This window comes from Petromyzon marinus, chromosome 19, assembly GCF_048934315.1.
Source record: "Petromyzon marinus isolate PM22_M1 ecotype Great Lakes invasive population chromosome 19, UKy_Petmar_22M1.pri1.0, whole genome shotgun sequence".
Taxonomy (NCBI): Eukaryota; Metazoa; Chordata; class Hyperoartia; order Petromyzontiformes; family Petromyzontidae; genus Petromyzon; species Petromyzon marinus.
The window spans coordinates 1338329-1358144 of NC_133685.1; the positions used below are offsets into that span (position 1 = coordinate 1338329).

At 46.0% G+C, this 19816-nt stretch overlaps 1 protein-coding gene across 3 annotated transcripts in view; it reads right to left on the reverse strand.

Annotated features, from left to right (window-relative positions):
- GPATCH8 (G-patch domain containing 8) overlaps positions 1–19816 on the reverse strand; it is an 88613-nt gene that overhangs the window by 46693 nt on the left and 22104 nt on the right. The window contains exon 1 of one of the 3 annotated variants that reach the window (XM_032957337.2): positions 4803–18855. The exons of the other annotated variants lie outside the window; for them this stretch is intronic. Coding sequence (XP_032813228.2) covers positions 4803–4913 — 111 coding nt within the window. The 5' untranslated portion in view covers positions 4914–18855. Of the gene's footprint in view, positions 1–4802; positions 18856–19816 lie in introns of those variants that run through there. 3 annotated transcript variants of the gene reach the window in all.

Below are 19816 nucleotides of genomic sequence, written 5' to 3' on the forward strand. Positions count from 1 at the left end.
GTGGGAGAAACTAAACTTACAAAAAAAAACTCGCTGAGAAGCAAACATCCTGTACGCGTGGCCAATATGAAAACGGTGCGAGTCTTCGTCATTTCCTATCAACACGCTCCTGAGCGTCCGCCAACAGCCTGCCCCGATCACAGCTACACAGGGAATTGCTTCTAACCTTGTCCTGCTGCACGAGATGTGATCTGTATCGCACCCAAGTTGTAGATGTTTTGTGGGAGAAAGCCGATAAGTGGAGTCGTCCGGCACAGGTTTGTTGGATAAATGCTAACACTGAACACTGCGCAGGTCAAGTGCCGCTTTACAGAGCAGTTTACTCCGCAAGAGCTGTACAAAACACTGCTTCAACAGCTTCCATTTGACAATTATCAGGACACTATAGCTTACTCTGCGGCTGTGTATGTACAAATATGCCAACTAAAAGTATGGTTAAACCTTCATGTGAACCTATGGCAAGCTGACAAGAGGGCGCAGCAAGTGCTAAAAATATTCCGAAGATTCTTTGATTTCATTATCAAGAGAACAGACTGCAATGTGCGTGCGCGCGTGCCTTTAGCCAACATTATATCGGTTTCGATGGGAGAGCAAAAAAACGCGAGAAAAGCGTCAAGGTGCACTCCGTATTCTTGATGTTGTGGAACCCAGAAATATTGCACATGCATGGGAGGTGAATGGGGGGGGGGGGAGATGAATGGGCCGACGGAATAAATGACAACAAAAATAAATTAACCTGGTGCGGTGGGGAAAGCGGCCAATAAATTAGGTGCATCCTGCTTCGGGAGATGGGCAAGACAGCCAATTGCCAGCTGACTTGTGAAGATTACAACAATTAGTCCCCCATCTCTAGTGACTCAAGGCACCCGTGGCTCAGGCACGCTCCTGAGCGAGGCTTAAAGTAAAAGCTTGCAAACCCGAGGCAATTAATCAATCGGGGGAAGCATGCTGTGTGCTGCGAATGAGCTGGTGCCGCGGAAGCCGAAATCCTATTCTGAATAAATTATTAACAACAGCATTTTACCTGCTGTCATACTTGGCGGATTTCTCGGCAGTGTGGAAAGCTAAATATGACATTCATTAATCTTAGTGGAAAAAATAATGCGTGTGTAATAATTGGATCATGATCGAGACTTGTCAGCACAGCACATCACAAGGAAAATTCCTAACCATAATATTGGAACCATTCATTAAAAAAAGTGATTAATTTGTGTATTTTAATTATGTTGCTCCAGCAATGGAATAACAGCATGCAGAATGATCTTACAAGAACACTTAAAACAGGTGAATTATTTTTTTTAATTAAAAAAATTGTGGCGATAAGTCTTACACATATTTGTCTCGAGTTTCCCAACTTGTAAATGTCTAGGAAGTGCTTGGCAGAGACACACAAGCGGAACAAACGGAGAGACTTGGACGTGTTTTTTTTTAATGCACAATTGCTTTTTGTATTCAACAAGTCCGAGCAGCTGCAATAATCCAAAATAAATTATCCTAACCTTCATACTGCACAATAACTCACTGCGTAATTAACATCAACATAAGCTGCCGCGCACACTTTTCAAGGGACGTGTAATTGTCGTTTCGCGGCACCACGGCATACCGTGGTGCTTCTCACAGCGAGACCAGCAGGGCGACGGCGATTCTCACCGGCTTTACCACATCGCGGCTTTGCCTGAAATATTAACTTATTATTTTCAAGTAGACCGTTGCAACGATTACAACACAATGATAAAGGTGACACAGACGCAGTACACATGTACGGCAATGGTATACGCGTGCAATATATGTTCATATGCTCATAGATCCATATATGTATTTTTTAGTACACATGTACGGCAATGGTATACGCGTGCAATATATGTTCATATGCTCATAGATCCATATATGTATTTTTTATGATTAGTATTACAGCTTATATTTATGCCTTTCATGAAATATTATCGCTCTTTACATCGATGACAAGGGGGGTGGGACGGGTTGTGTAAGAAGTGGCGAAGTGAATCCAGGTGCCACCGAAACAAATGAGTCGCAGGGTTAAATGTTGGGAAATATGTACCAACAACAATTTGCGGTCCTTTGTAAATCCACTGCTGGATGAAGGACTCGCCACACCGTGTCGGTAATGGGGGTTGTTTGATCATACTTCACCACGCTGGTCAGTGCCGGATGGTGAAGGGGCGGAACGGCTCCAGAACCGGTTCAGATACCACTCGCCACTGATGTCAGCCATGACCGGGAACCCAACTCGGGTAACCGCGGTTGGTAGCAGGTATGGTATTCACCACATCACCGATCCCTTCCTCCTCTCTGTATGAAATACTTTCGGGTAAAACTGTTTCCACGTACTATGTAAGGCTTGGCAGAACACAATCGAGGGTATATGCTATCCGTGCCCATTCTATTAGCTCTATTACCCACGGATGTCCTGGGATAATACAGCCTTCAATCACCTTAATCTGCTCAACCACCAATCAAGTCAAACACGCGCCACAAAAAGATGACTGGATTCTCTCAGACCCTAATTACAGTTATGTTTGATCAACTGTAAAATGAATTATTTAGCATTTTAAAGAATCCAATCATCGCGGGCGACAAATCCCAGCGAGTTGTCCACCAGCATGAGGCATTAACTTGTCGGGTTATGAAGTGTGAAGATTGCGATGCACCATTTGGCGACGTGTCTGATTTAAGAGCTCCCATACGGGAGCAGCAGCAGCAGCAGCTTAAGCACAGCTCCGCGAGCCGCCTCCCCACCTCGCCCCCCTGCCCCCCCCTCCCCACCAAACCCTCCTCCTCCTCCTCACAGCCTCGCGACGCACTCAGCAGCTCGCCCACCCGAGTCAGCACACAAACATTTTCATTTTCGGAAGGAAGATATCCAATGGGGTTTTTTTTATCAATAACTTTTTTTCAGCTGGCACAGTATTTTGTTGTTGCAAAATGAGAATTTAATAAACAAAGCGTCTTAGCGGAGGATATTTGGCTTGTTTTTTTTATTATTTAAGAGACCATATTTGCAGTGAAAATTAGTCAATCGCTGCATCTATTCCAATGGATGTCCTTGTCCACTTTAGGCAAGGATGTAAAGAGACGGGAATGCTTGAACAGTTGCAAGTTTCATTAAATAGGGTAACGTTTGTTTTAGGCGTTTGTCAATTTGACACTTATTTTCAAGTGCCCTGCCACCAATTGTAATGAACGATGTATATAATAAACCATCTCCAAAATCTACATTTCATCTCATTGTTTGTAACACTCAACGCGGAAACAGTTGTTATTGGAGATGTGATGTTCAAATCTCTCTAGAGTACGATTAACTTTTCAAAGCCGTCATTGGGAACAAATGAACAGCCGTCATCGCAATTTTCACAAGCGGATTTTTTTTTTACATGTCGAAACAACAGTAAAAGCAAAAAGACCCTTGAAAGCAATGCCCTTCTGTAATTTGCGCAATGCTATGAATTTGGCTGAGCGCTAATAGCCCATAAAAAAAAGATTGGGATTATCTTGGTCGGTCGCAATTCCTAGCGCCTACGACACCGGTAACCGCATGGCCGTGCGCCGCAGCAGTCACGCCTGTCGGTGCGCGCCAGTGCAAAACGTGAATATCAACGAGCGCCTCCTGCTTCCCGTCACGAGCGGTGGGGGCCATCACCTCCGCCGCTTTAATTACGTCGCGAGCGGAAACCGCAGGACTCCCCCCGCTGCAGGGCTCGCGTCACATGGGTACACGCGGACGGCCGCGCTCGCTTCGCGCCGGTTGATGCGAGCAAAATCTCTCCGCTGTAAACGGCAGAGAGGCCGCTGGCTCGTCCGGCACGGGCGCTATTACGCACGGCGCGCTTCGCCCGGTGCCCTGTGCCACGCGTGACGTAGCCACACGCAACACGGCCGCGGTGCCATAATTGCATCTGTCGCTACACAACCGAGCGCAGAGATCGCGGGAGTCAGCACAACAGCCGTGGTACAAATGCCACTGCGAGGCCTCCCTTAATAATTCAACCCGGCTCCCTTTCATGCGACCGCACAACAATGTAATTTTCAGGTGTCCTATTAAACACTTTCTGCATAAAGGCGATGCATTTCTCACCCGCGGAACATTTATGAAGGCGTTTGTTGTACTACATGTGAACAAAGTGACAATGATAAATCACCTTTGAACCCTGAGTCACGAGGTTTCCAATTAAAATGCAATCACCTGGAATCTCTGTCGTCTGTTATGTCGACAACAATGCCGGCGACGCATCATTTCACACCAACACCGCCCAAAGCAAAACCAGTTGCACCATTATAATATATTTAGCATTCTTCGCAAGTAAAACATATTTTGATTTAAAGCTTTCTTGACTGCGGGGATTCATATTCTTGGTTCTTTCGGTAAAGTCACGTAGAAGGGAAACAATAAAATAATAAAAATATATAACAATAAAATTCTCACGACGTTTCGACTGCAACACAAGCAATCATCATCAGGTGTGAAAACCAACATTTTCTTGCTGTGGTTTTCACCACCTGATGATGATTGCTTGTGTTGCAGTCGAAACGTCGTGAGAATTTTATTGTTTTATATTTTTATTTTTTTATTGTTTCCCCTTTACGTGACTTTACCGAAAGAACCAAGAATAAGTAAAACATATGTTAAGCACAATCGCAATTCAATTCGGTTTTCTTATGCACAATGTTACTTAGTTAAATTTATATACTGCAGCAGGATTTTTCCTTCACTCTCGACAAGCATTTTGTATTGTTTTTAAAATGCTGGTAATTCATCCAAAAGTCATAATAAATGAGACACTCACCAAGGATGAGCTGCCATTTTTGCAGAGGGGTCCACGAAAAACCCCTTTGATGTTCCGAACATGTCCATTGCTGAGATGCGGAGAGCTGATCACAAGGTAGTAGCAAGCCATACAGGAAGTGGACGTCTTCCGAACGAAGACACGGCTTAGATTTGTACAAAGCACCAGGAGTAAAGAGGGTTGTCGTGCCGACAGTATTTAACGACTCGCGGGACCAAAGAACAGCAGGGAATATGAATCGCACATCACACGCAAGTGAGTATCCAATCCTCTAGGAATTCAACATCGCCACTCTTCCACTGGCCAAGCCAAAATGCGGCGCACGCATTCTTCTAAGCCAAGTCTGGGCTAATCCGTCGCTCTCCTTCCCTTCCTCTTCTGCTCGTCCCTTCCTTCTTTCACACAGACCGTAGCTCGGCTGCAGCCGTCTTGCGTGGAGGTGTTAAATGTGGTAACCCTTCGGTGACGAGGCTGCCAGTGAGCCAATGGAGTGGCTGCGCTGGAGAAAGCTGCCGCTTGCTGCCGGCAGCGCGTGGCCGTTTGAGCCTCGGCACGCGTCCGGCGCTCCGCGCTCGGCGCTCCGCGCTCGGCGCTCGCGGTTAAACTGCAGCACGGCTCCCACAGCAACGGCTGTGCTGCGCAGGAATCCGCGTGCCGAGTGCTGGCAGCCCGGCGCAAGTTTGACGTAAGGCTGCTATGGAAAGTCATATGTCTCATCGCCCGACGACAGACTCTCTCTCTCTCTCTCTATGAGCAAAACGGATCCTCGGTTCGCCAGGCTTTCTTTTTGCGACGCTATTGTCCCGAGGCTATTCAAAGGACTGAATCGGTAAAGCGCGCGTTGCCATTAAAAAGGCATTTGTTGCTGCTTAAAGCTTTCAAATGGCAAAAGCGTCCCGGGCGTGCGCGTCCATGGAGAATTGTGACTGCGCGTCACTCATCAAGAAATCCAACGAAGGTGGAATTGATTTGGCTTGGTCGCAAGACAGCCAGCAACAAGGCAGTTGGAAGGGTGAGGACTGCACACCAGAGTCAAGGCGACCCAAGCTCCTGGGCACATCTGCACAGAGGGCTCCTTCCACCCACACAGCCAGACGCTCGCCCAAGACAGAAACCTACTAAAACGAGGCTTCCACGAAGCCCGTCAGCATTTCAATTAGACGCGATTCATCGCAGACCCCGGCGGAGACAGCGGCCGGGGAAGAGGACGGTGGCGGCGGCGTTAACGGAGTGGGGCGATCGGGCACCCGCTAATACCGGCGGAGTAAATTCTCATTACGGAGAGCAAACGTAAAAGCCGGGGGGAAACGTGGCCGAACGCGCCGGAGCCACGTGCTGGCACGCAGGCACACGTCAAGTGGGGACTAATGAAAAGGTGGGTGGGCGTTGGAGAGGGCCGCGTTGAGGAGCGAGCGGTGGAGGGGGGAGGGAGGAAGGGGAGGGAGCCTCTGGGCCGATGTGCTCTCCAATCGCACGGTCAGTCTCCAGTAATGAGTCGCCTCCCAGCTCTCGGGAGGGATCGCCACATTTACTTTTCTCTCGTTATCGTGGCTCTCAGCCCCATCAGTCGCACAATGCTTTTAGTCGATTGCTGCTTATTACCCATCAATTTAAGGGAATAAAATTGTAAACACAAAAGGACAGTTCTGAGGCAGCGTGCATTTACGGGGGTGCCTGATACGCTCGGTTCAAAAGCCGACCGGTAAACATAATAGGCATATCAGTTTAAATACCGTTTCAATTATTATCCTATGGAAACTACCACTGTCAGATAAGAAAAAAGATCGTATTAATTCTTCATATGCCTTGATGCAGAAGTCAATGCAATATTTAACGTGTCCTTCCCCCGCGTCACCAAAATCCAGAAGTTAACATTCATACTCTTTAACATTCACTGCGAGAAGCTCAGATCATATAAAGCTCTCATTTTATTCACGGTTCATTTTCTGGCTTTGTTCTTTAACTGGAATGCAATTACAAAAACCATATTATCCTGTCAATCAGTCAAAGTTTGCAAAGACGAGACGCGGCTCTTAAAACGCGCACCATCGCACAAAGGCAAATAATTGTCTCCTTCACGACGACAGCCATTGGGCGACGGTCACGCTGCCGGTTCGACACCCCTCATCGTCAACCTCTTCCCAATGAGAGATTGCTCCCCTTCTCCTCTGCTGTCTGCAACTGCCCCCCCACCCCCACCACCCTCTGATTGCATTGTTGACTCTCTCGCCTTATTTAAGTCCAGGGTCAAATCCTCCTCTGTTTTCCTCCACTCACGGCTGCCTCTCCCGACCCGGTGCATTCATTCTTGCCTCTATTGCATCGCAGTGTCATTTCATGTCCACCTCTTAACCTTGTATCCAGCACGACACCCTCCACAATCCACCAAAAATTACCTCTTTCAATAAATCCGACACGTGCATCTCCGCCCCCCGCCTCCCACCCTGACAAAAGTACAAGGGCCTGAGAAATGTTTGCATTTAGATGCTTTATAAATCCAAATTGCATTGTTGTGCAATGTCTCACTCCGATTCCTTATACATGCACGGCACGCAAAAATTACATGAGATATTTATCTGTCGAGCAACCCTTGCAATCTTGACATTGTAATCAAAAGAGAATTACCGCGTACCAGTTGAAAAGGAGACCCATTAATATCGAGAAAATCTACAACAAACCTCGCCCAGCGTTGTTTATCAGTGCTCTGTTTTTGATTAACAAAAAATATCGCTCTTGTCCAAGGAATTCACCCCCTTTCACAAGTCCATTCCCACATTGTGGATAAATTTTTAAGAGAAGCAGAAAAACAAATTGAGTTTCTTCATGTGAATAATATCTGCAATTCCGGTCACCACAAAGCCTGCCCCTCCCCACGCTCCAGCGACCGCCAACAATTCCACAGCAATTCAACGGCAGTCGATGGAAATAAAAAAAACAATTACCATGGCAAATTAGCGTTAGTCAGGGGGGTAAAACAATCAACAAGGTAATTTAACGATAGTTGGGAGGTAAAGCTATTACCATGGTAATTTGGCAGTGGCTTCGGCTGGACCCAGGGCCGTGGTAATTTAGCGGCGGCATACGAGGATAAAGAGAGGCCGCTGGCTGGCGTTGGGGTCCTTGAGCTGCCGAGCGGCCGGCACAAGGACAAAGCTGGGGAGAGCGTGCGCACACCCCGCCCCAACGCACGGCGCCGGCACATCGCACGCCGAGAAGTGTGCCAATAAACTCTTCCTGGGAAGGGAGAGCCTCCCGGCAATCTGATACATTAAGTGACAGCATTGCTTTGCCACCGAGATCTGAGCATAAAAGTTTCTGAATCGATAAATCAACGGTGACAAATACGGTGACAAGCTTTGGCAGGCTGTCCATATACCTGCGAGGGTTATTTTATGACGGCTTCTCATCAAAGCAGAGGGGGTGGCCACAAATGCCCAACAAATTTGTTCTGTTCGGTGCTGTGTCAACATTTCTTCCGACTGACCAGCAGAATGAAAACTGCAGAGTTAGTCAACAAGACAGTCAAGATCCCTTTATGGCTGAAGGAAATCTAATTTGACTACCCGTAATGCCCTTTGCTGAAACAACATTTTAAGAAGGGCACTGTAGGGTCAGCATATGAGTTATTCCATCAGCGATTGAGTGTCCTTTAGTTAACCAAGTGAAAGCCCAACGCGCAAATCGAACCTTGGACCCCTCTCAAGCTGGTTTAGCGGACAGCGCTCTGACGGCTATTCTGCGGGTCATCTATGCACACAGACACACACGGATGTTTCACAAAATCACCATCAATACCAGCTCCTCCAGAAGACTACAGGTCAAATAATGACCAATGTCCTGAATCTGTGTAAGGCTATTAAGTTAAATCAATGTTACTCATTTCATTGTATTCATTTTACGCGCCAGATGTAACCTGAATCTATGACACGCGACTTTGCAGACACCCAGCTTGTGACTCAAACGAGATTATGAAATTTTGCTGCGCGTTCCAGTAATTGAATTGATATGAGAGATGCTTTATTGGTTCTTTAAACATCTGTAGTTTCGTATTGAAACTATTAACAACCATAACATATTGAACGCAGACAAATTAACAAACAAACATTCAATATGAAGCTTAATTACGTTGTCGTGGACAAACTGCATAAACTTATACGCGAATGTTGTTAAACGATAACTGAAACCCGGACACCGCTGTCAGAAGCGATGACCGGTTCTGCAAATCACGGACCGGATGTTCGCTTTCAACGGAACGCACCGATTGGCGTGCGATTGGCGTGCGTGCGAACGAACGAACAAACAGCATGGTGGCGTCAGGTCACCGCGTGGTTCATTCGCCATCGTCCCCGAGTTCAAAAGAAGGGATGCGCGCACACAGCACCAATTTAACTCAACACCATGCAACAATCACCGTTTTCAAATATTGCTCTGCTTCACCATTTCATGTGGGTAATGGCTAATTTTCAAATTAAGCTATTGAACTGTAGAGTTTAGTATTCCACCAGAGCTATTTATTACCGGAGGGTTGTATAATTGCATCGATTGCGACCGAGAATGCAGTCCCCAACGCCGCATCGACTAAAAACAAAACGAATTCGTTACCGTCCAATAGTACTCGTTAGTAACGGCATTAGGCACCACAAACAAATATTCAAGCAACAACTGAAAGTAAACAAGCTCTCACGAGGCCACACAAATGCACGCAACCCCTGAAGATCACCGCCGAGAGTTACTTGGATCTACACAAAGCACTGCGAAGATGCGGTGGTGCCTTCAGTAGGCCATCACTCAGCAGTGGACTGAGCATGGCTAACAATAATTTGAAGCATATTTTACAGAAACAACAGCTCTAAATTAGATATAATGTAGAACAATGGCATATGCGGTTCACCTCATGGGCATAGGGTGCCGAGACGTTAACTACCACTCGTGGTATGCAGGAGGACATGGGTTCGAGAACAACCCTGACTCCTGCTGTATATTTGGAGTTTGCATGTTCTCTCTCGCTGGTCGTGTGGATATTTATCCAGGTTCTCCGGTTTTTCCCTCCACATTTCGAGACATGGGTTTAGAGTATTTGGCTGCTATGAATATCCACATGACAAACCACTTTGTTGTGCTAACATCTGTGGCAGCCAGATCGCTTCTTCACCTGGTATTTTTTTTAAATTTAGTTGAATAATTTATATGAAAGATAATAACAAAAACAATAATTTCACAGCCTTTTGTCAATTCCACCTGAATTAAGGCCTCCGCACACCGTGTCAGCCCCAGGGGTTGTTTGACGGGACTTCAGCATGCTGGGCAGTGCGGGTTGGTGATGGGAGGATGGCCAGGACCCGTGCAGATATCACTCCGATGTCAGCCACCGATTTAAGCAGCGGGTCGGTATCAGCCCTCCTGTATGCTGGGTTCACGGTGCCGCACGCTAGCCACTACAGCACAACTGCTTCCCCCCTCACATTATAACACGAAGTATTATTCTGCTGTTTTACTGAACGTACACAAAGAATAACAAACCAATTAGAAATAACAAGGGGATTTGTTTACTGTCGCAGAGCGAAAGGAGAGATGGCAATTCCAGTTGCCTGCTCTTCTCCAAGTGCGCATATGCTTTAGATAGCTACGTAGCGAACGAGTACAGTATTATAGGTATATATGAACTGCTCTGTATGTGCACACACGCACACGTGGAGAAGCTTGGCAATAAAAATCTGATAAAAAATTGAGAATTGCAGCACAGGTCTCGCAGACGGTGCACTGCCAGGTATGTCCGATGCAGTTAATTGAACGATTGATGGTTTCTTGTACAATTTACATTAAAGGTATCAGCGCACAGCATGAACCACTGCAAGGATGAACAACTGCGCACGGCACCGTAAGGCAGTTAAGAAAAATGAACCATGGATGTTATTTTTTTACGATTTACAACTGGGGTAGAATACGTTTAAGCAGGAGCTCCGTCGGTCTGTCTGTAGCAGGAGGGGCACACGATCATTCTCGTAAAGGTGATCCAATATAAATTAGGTTTTAGTATACATTTGCGTTGCGATTGAGGACTAAACGTGATTGAAAGCCGGTCAAACGGATCAAAGTGTTGCCCAAAGCTCACCGATTAAAAACCGGCAAGAAGTAGTTAAGCCTTTTCGACCAAGACGATGAAGTTACATGCCATTTTGCGCGCATCGCCTCCCCGTGTCGTTATTGCGTGATGTCATCTCGCGTCTTCACATGCCACGCGTGTGCCGTCCTCAAGTGCGGATCGTAAAGTAGCGTTTTTTTATTCCAATTTAAATACCTCCCTCTGAGGACAACCGCATGTTGAAAAGCATTAATAGGATCCATACATGTGCATGATTTTTCTTCCTCGTTTTATGAACTAGCCAGACCACGGCGTAAGTGGCTCACTTTGCAATCAGCGAGACATTGCTGTGATTTCGCAGAACGGGCAGCGTCTGCTGCCGTTCTTACTCACAGTAACAAGTTGAAATATCACACCATCGCTTCTCCCCAGAGGTGCATAAAAGGCAACGGAGCATCAAACCAGCCACAGGCATCACACGCCACAGGCCACACTGCTCGCCTGGAAGCACGAATGTTTAGGGTACACGAAAAAAACAATGACCCACAGTGGCCAAGGCAAGCCTTTTACCGAATCAACCGACTTACGGCTGGCCTAGTGCCAAACACGGCAAAAGGAAAAGCACGAGATTGCGACAGTGGTTGCGCGTTCAACATTAGACTAAAGTTGCCGCACACCGATCGTTGTGTATCGTGTGGGCAATTTAAACATTCAGACGAAGACATCTCTTCACAGCAAAGCTTGTTTACTTTCCAAACTATTGACTTTGAACTAGTTGTATTCAAAAACCTTCAAGAGCATGGCACTAAACTCAGTTGAGCTCGGCTGGGGTAGGGAGAACAGAAAATCCATTATTTTGTATAAGCTTTTAGCTCGGTCAAAGCCGCTTTCACAGAGCAGTGATGGCACAAGAGTTTGAGGGAGAAGCCATTTCCGTTGCAGTGGCCAAAATCTCACGGCTTCAGCGTAGAGCTTGTGGCGGGCAAATGAAGCTTGGCAAGAAAGGTTTAATCACTACCCTTTGCGGTTAATTTTGTTCTCTCCCCGCACACAGCCTCGACAAGACATTAAGTGACTTAGCCACCTCAGGACAACCGATGAGCTCAATGCGCCGTCTGGTCTGTGCTCAAACCGGCTGTGAATATGCGAAGCAAAGTGAGCACATGGGAAATAATGTCGAGGTACTTTACAAATTCACTCAATCTGTGTTCAGCTAATATCATCCCGCCGATACAATTTCCTTCCAAAGCTCTTCTTAACCCTTGTGAAAAAAAACCCTGCGACCTTCTCATGAATGTTGATAAATTTTGTGTGCAGCCAGCCATTTCCAAGCGACAGAATATGTCAACGTTAAGAAAAAAAAAAGCGTCTGTTCTTACAAATGTGGTGAATCGTATTATTCAAATTTCACAACATTTTTACATAAACCATCTTAATGAATTTCACCGAGTTCTGTGGATCAGAGAAACAAGCTGTGCATTGCGCATTTCCCGGTCCCCAAGGATTAAACTAATGAGCGTAAAGTGGCCGTGCCAAGTTAGGGCCAGCATCAGCTTCTCCGGTCAAGTGACCATCAAAATAGCTTCATGCAGTATTTATTTAATTACTTAATTGTTGCTGCTGCTGCTCCCATTAACTTAAAAGCTGAATACCACAGGGACCGTTCGCAAAGAAGTGCAGCCCGACTGCTGCTTAACAAGGCGGCAATGCGCAAGCGAAAATAAACTGTCTTAAAATGACGGGGTGTAAACATACTGAATGATGGCTGTGCGCTGTGAAGGCCGTGCGATTTTTTGGGGCGAAAATGCCGCCACCACCATCACAGTGAATTGGCATCCCTTTCCAAGCAGGCAGATGGAAGGATGAAAGCATTCATGGGCATTGGGGCAGCACGTGCACATTTGAATCGTCACCGGCTCAGAGAGATTAAAAATTCTGACAAGTTAACCAAACTCTCTCTTTCATATCTGCTCTTACCGCCGCTTTCCTAAAAAAACAAAGGAACTCACCTAATTGGTCAAAACATATTTTATTTACAAATCCAGAGTATATTTGCAAAGAAACAATGGAATATGCCACCACAGCTGTCTGCAAATCTACAAGGAATGGTGTTGGTGGAAAAAGTTGTAGCGCCTGCCAATTAAATGCCCCACCGTCGACCAGCACACTTGCAGCAACAACAAACATGCAAAGGGGAATCAACAAAACGACACGACGTGGAAATGTTTTCTGGAACACAGCCTACAAGCCTCATATCCTGAGCAAGTAACCATATTGTGTTCGGCCTGCGTGCCCCCCCACCCTATCTAACAGCATCAAAACAGGAACACCCAATTAGGAGGTAATGCCGGACAGAGGAACGCGCGTGGCATTGTGAGGTCACTGAACAATCGCCCCGTGGATAACCTTTTGAACCGTTGTCTGGTATCTGTTGCAAGTAATTTCTGAGATAAGGTGAAAACCTTTTGCCAAACCTTTTGAAGACACCTGCAGGCACTAAACTCATAACAAATAAACAAATATTATTTTTGCATTTATCATTTTTTTTATTTACACGGAACGGTCAGAAGGATTGCAACTGGATTGGCTCGGCAACCTATTTTCATGCTTCAAACCACATCGGCACTACGACAAAGAGGTTACCAAAGACAAAAGCATGAAAATACGTGAGAACAGAAACAATGCACGGTTGAGCGCCGCACATCTCTTAGTTTGTGACAAAATATATTAACATCGAGATTATTTATAGTCATCAACATTTGGTGGCTCTGGCAATACGAGAGAGTTGAAAGCAGAGATTCAATATAAGGGAGGAGTCCCACTCGTGGCCAGGTATTGGCCCTTTGCAGCTGAATAAATTATCTTGAATTTCTTGTTCACCAGCAGTGCTTCAACCCTGTGCGATATAGATTTATAATGTACATGCAAAACAAATCAACAATCTACATATTGGAAGCATTCTGGCAGTTTGGAAGCAACCCACTGGATAGTTTTCAATAGCCAGGCAATGCGACGTAATGGCAAAAACCAATAAACCAGTGCCAGAGTCCTACTCGTTGTCACATTGCAATAATAATGCGGGTGCTAAAACACCCTTTTAAATTTTACGCATACATTTTTAAAACTTAGATTTTTTTTTTATCCTCATTTCCAACCAGGAGTGAGAATACTCAAACACGTCACATGTTCAAAAATGACCTGGAGATCACCAAGCGACTGGAACCCAAGGTCTAAAGCCATAACCCTGTCATTACCCAATGGCCCACAACTTCTGCATTGCTTGTTGCAAAGCTGCAAAGCTTTGGCAGGCTTAACAATGCACGCTCTATCTGCATCAGAGACAAGGGATGGATGTTCCATATGATAGCGTGACGTTTGATCATGCTACAGGAAAGACAATGGCAGGGGGTGTTTTTTTTTTCAAGTAGGGACCAGGTCGTACATGATCCTCTTCTTGTGTGCATCATTAAAACCAGTAAAGTGGCCCCTGTTCTATTGTACAAGAAGCTGCAGGCATGCAGTCAAAGCGGTCTCTTCAACGGGCTGAGTGCCTTGTGAAAGCCTTCTCTCCACAACGGCAGGCGATGAAATGGTGCCAAATGGGACTGCAAGTGCGCCTCGGAGGCTTGCTCTCTCGGGTTCGACACCCTAACCAGCTAGCGGCGCCCTGGTCATCGTTTGTGACTGGCATGAGTCACCGGCGCGCCGTCTCCAGGCAACGTGGACCGCTTTCGCCGTGGAAGAGCGATCATCTCGTCAACAGAGAGGACCTCTCCCCCCCCCCCCCCGCCTCCGTCGTGAAAGTAGTTCCCCGCTGGCGGCTCGATGGAAGCACCGATAGCGTGAGCACTTAAAATACACGGCTAATCGAGGGGAACTTGCACGTGCATTTCCACTCGTTTAAAATAACCGTTTAATTGAAACCGCTCGGAGTTCAAGAAGACGTGGTTTGGTGGTGAAGACCCTTGCGAAAAATGTAAACCGCACAGCGTAAAAGACTGGAAGGGGTTAACACGGCGCGCACCACGCGAGAATGATTGACGTTTATACGAATTGCTACTAATAAGCTGCGCTAACACTTTGGGGGACGCCGTCTGCTACACTCCGCCATTCCTTGCTCACTTCATATTTTCACGCCAGGAATAATCTCGAAGCGACGTATTTCCGTTTCAAGAAGTGAGGGACGCAACGTCCGTGCCACTGGTCTTCGGCGTGCGTAAACCCCAAAAAGGGTGGAATTGCGTTGGCACGCAGGCAACGTTACCAAGGCGTGCGCAGCAATGTCTGTTAACAGCGACCCGTTTATTCAAACATTTAAATGTCAAAGGAATGGGATACATTACGATGCGCTGCTTGCGCGTTTGCCACACGGCACACTGCGCATTTGGGATGCCTCCTCTGCTCGTGCGCAGAAAGCCCCGCCATCTGCTTGACACCGATTACTACTCATATTTTTTATTATTATATAAACCCCTTTTTTTCGTGATGCGCAACTAGGAGGCAACATCTCATTTATGGGATGATTCTGCATGCAGCACGTGTCGCCGATGCGAGCCAAGTGTAAAACGGCATGACAAATGCGTAGCATTCGGATGACGAAAAAAAAACTGCATCAAGTCAAATTACTAAATAATTAACGATTGCCATGGTTGGTGAAATCTAAGCGATAGCATAAATGACTGCACAAGCGCACGATGCTCGCGCACGTTCAGATTCGGGTGTGCAAGCCATTCGGAGTGAGCAACGGGATAGAACAGCCCGAAGCCTTCACAACACCACATTTAATTAGCTTTCAAATGCCCCTAGACCAATCCACTCCTCCCTGAACTCTTAAAGTGGAGGTTACACTTTTTTAAAAGCGAAATGCAGAAATATGATGTACGCAAGTTGATCAAGGAGAAATCCCATTTTTTAAAATGTCCGTACGGTTTCAAAATAACATTATAAATAACATTACTTGTGAGAAAGTTGCCTGAAATGTATTATTCCCCCCCCCTTTTTTCTCAATTTGATGGCAACATGGACGTTGTGTGTTACAGAATGGTCCGTGGAAGAGACACCATGCACCTATCCAGACCTCCAATTGGCACGGTTGGCTACGTACGGTGTGAAAGGAGTTCAACATACATACGTACATACTGAGATCCATTCACGTGACCTCTTGCTTTAATGACATAGGAATTGCACTTTCCCACGTTCCCTGTTATAAAAAATAATGGTAGCCCATCACAGGTAGCTGGACAATATAAAACATTACATGTTGGGCTCTTTCATGCCGTTGTTGGCGACTGGGCAGAGACCATAAACTCACTGAACTTAAGAACGTGGTTGTGCGGGCTCATCACTCGCTAACCCTACTCGTTGACGCCTTAGAAGATTAAAAAAAATCCTTGACGCTATTCGGTACGTGCGGCATATTTACCAACAAACCTGCCGTAATGAACTCAAATCCAGGCGGCACTCGCCTATTGAGTACATCCGATATATATGTGAATGAGTACGTAAGCTAATCAATGCATGAGCAAATGGACTACTAAAACATGCACCAGGCTGATACCGACAAACGGACATTAAGTGTCCGGGGCAAAAAAGGAAAATTTGTTGGGTTTTAAAGAGCATCAAACGACGGTGCTAACCAAAGTTGGTTGAAAGGAACAAATGCAATGTAAAAGTTGTAAATGCCAAGGAAGCGTACTTGCTGTATTTGGCACGGCCTTGTAATTTCTGCCAGCCTCACTCACGCACAGTAAATATTTATTGCAGCAAGCGCTTCGTGGTCTTCAGTAAATTAAAGGCAGTACGGGGGGGGGGGGGGGAAATGGACCATAAATAACCAGGGATGCCACCGAGCAATACTGAGCCAACTTGCTTTATGTGTGACTGAAATTCAATCATAAGGGCAATAAAATGTGAATCCACAGGTTAAATCTTTCTACATGCTCCTGTGATCCCATCCGGCAGGCTTGTACGCGTGGACGGCGCTCGTACAAGCGCGGGCGCGTGCGCAATGCTCAGAGAGGCTGACATTCTCTCGGAGATTTGCGGCAGATGTCATAACTGCCGGTTTCATGGTAATAACGTTAATAAAGAGGGGAGGGGGGGTTTATTTCGTTCAGGCCTAGTCGCAGACCCCAACTCTCCTAAGCCAACATCTTTGTCCTCCCCAAGCATCGCACACGAGCCAATAAAATCTGCACGGAATAATGAAGCGTGAAATCGCAGCATGTTTCTTTGGGAAGGCCATAGTTTTGCTGTTGGTGCTGCTGATGATGTTGCTGCTGCCCAGCCACTAACCACAATCCAGACAACAGATGCTGCTGGCGGCAACACAGCAAGCCCATTATTTTTAGACAAAAATAACTTAACACGGGCATCTCGGGCAGGGACGGAGACGCGGCGAGACGTGCCGGCTAGCATCGGGGCACCGTGAACGGCTCGGCAAGGGGAGCCGTCAGCACCGAGTGGAAGAGCCAAACGGCAGAGACACGGCAGGGCCATTAGGGCCACACGTTCGGGAGCAGAATGCGAGTGGTGCGTACGTTTGCGAACGGCGCTCGCCCGCTTCGGCGGAGGAAATTTCAAAACGTTCATGTCTGGGGCTGCGGTTATATCTCGAGTAAATTAAGCTGCTTCTGCAGGCAATTTCTGCAGCATCCATTTGTACTTCATGGTATTTGCTTCAATTACGTTGTTAGTTCCAAGTGGCAATCTGCTGCCCGGCGGTGAGCAGAATTAACAAGTCGGACACAAAACGACACCCGGCGAAGGGATTTCTCTCACCGCGCGCATTGCACTGTGCAGTAGGTGCTGTGCCTGTGCCCGCAAAGCAAGACGTAGATGCTCCAAGCATCCGTGTGAATGCCAAAACCAAACGGTTGCACGTGGTCGATATTATTTACACTCATACACATATTTAAGACCTGTTTAGCAGCATAATCCTCCAACTTGTACCCAACAATACTGATGTTCAATTACATAAGCATACATATTTTTTCAAAACAGCACAGGAAAACATTTCATTTTGGTAATGTGAAGAAACGACATTGACTGCCGCTAGAAGGGATGATGGTTGGTGGACGGGGTAAATAAATGGCAGCAAAAGGAAGTAAACACGACTAAGTGGACGTCCAAATTGAGGTGGTGGCGCTACGAGATCGGTTCGCGAGCACGAGCCGTCATCACGGCTCGCGAGCATTGCCGTGACCATGAGGTATGGCAACAACTTGAGGAAGCCCTCCTCCAGCAGTGGATAGATGGTCAAGTTACGTTCACTTGTCACCGGGTCAGAACGCACGAGTGACCCGGGTCACCAAAACGACTAAAGCAAAATAAGTAAAAAAAACGGTACAGCAATGAAGTAAACATAAATCAGAATACAACCTGGCTGGCGAGGACCGAATCATCACCATCGGGTAGATCGATTCTGCTGACTGCACATGTGCATTTATTGTACGTACTTAGGAAACGTATTAAGGCCCCAACGGCTGGTTGCATTAAATTCATTGTGCATATATTCCTTAGCCTGACGTTTAAAGTGGTGCAATTCAATACAAAAAGTGTTTAATGCAACAGGCTACTGGATTTCACATGAATTAAGGGAATATTGATGTTTTGTAACACTGAGATTGACTGGAAAGTCACTAAAAATCTGTGGTCCCGCACAAATAACAGCGTGTACACCGACACCGTAATGCTTTCTTTATATTTTGGCTACGAGACGCTTAGGAGGAAGGTGATGTGGTTTGACAAAGGCTGTTTAATTGCGCATGTCGTAATTGTAACTCGGCCTACATCTGAGCAATACTGCAGGCCTCAATAGACACTTTCAGAAAATTATTACCCAGAAAAGTTGACACTGACTGATGAATTTTGATTTAAAACTTTCGTGACTGCAGGGATTCATATTCTTGGTTCTTTCGGTAAAGTCACGTAGAAGGGAAACAATAAAATTTATTTAGCCACGTAGAAGGGAAACAATGAAGTTTATTTTATTGTTTCCCTTCTACGTGACTTTACCGAAAGAACCAAGAATACTGACTGATGAGTTAAACGATAGCAGCTATGTAATCGGAAGATTAACCAAAACACTCTGCGCATCCTTTACAATGCTGTACTCCCGCGTCTGGCGAGGCTGTCGTTTACTGGTGAATGCAGAGCGTCGTTCAAGATTGTCACCTGAAGACGGTCGCTTGTGTTGCGATCGAAACGTCGTGGTCTTTACATTTTCTATCTACGTGACTTTACCGAAAGAACCAAAGAATATTGAAAAAGCCATGGATGATGTACTTTGTCTAGAGGTGAGCCGAAGCCACAATCTCAATGCAATTGTTATGACAAATGAACACACACAAGAGAGCTTTTTAGCAATGTATTTTTTTCTTTATCAAAGCAAAGCCATATTTATCAGCGTCGAGCACCCATCCAAGTAGTGGAATCGCGTCGTTAATACAAATCTGTTGCGCGCACGCATTTACAAAGAAAAACGAACATGAGATCAAAGTTGCCGACGGTCCGGATTAATTTGCACTTAGAAGGTTTTCAAAAGCGTGCATGCAAGCCGTTATTAATAAATATAATGTTGCTAATACATCGGTTTTCGCAGCCCCGCTGTGTTTTCGGGTTGCAGAGTATGTTGTTGAGCATGGATGTCCAGCATTTTGCACAATTGGACCGTAACGCCGGCACGGAACGGCCTGCTCCAGCGAATGATGCCAGAGGATCTTTAACAATAATAAAAAAAAATTGGATTTAAAGCTTTCGTGACTGCAGGGATTTATATTCTTGGTTCTTTCGGTAAAGTCACATAGAAGGGAAACAATAAAATAATTTAAAAATATATAAAACAATAATAATAATTTACATTCATTTCTAAGACACCTTCCACGAATGCCTCAAGGCACCATCCACTGCGAAGCGGAGCGCGGTGTTATTA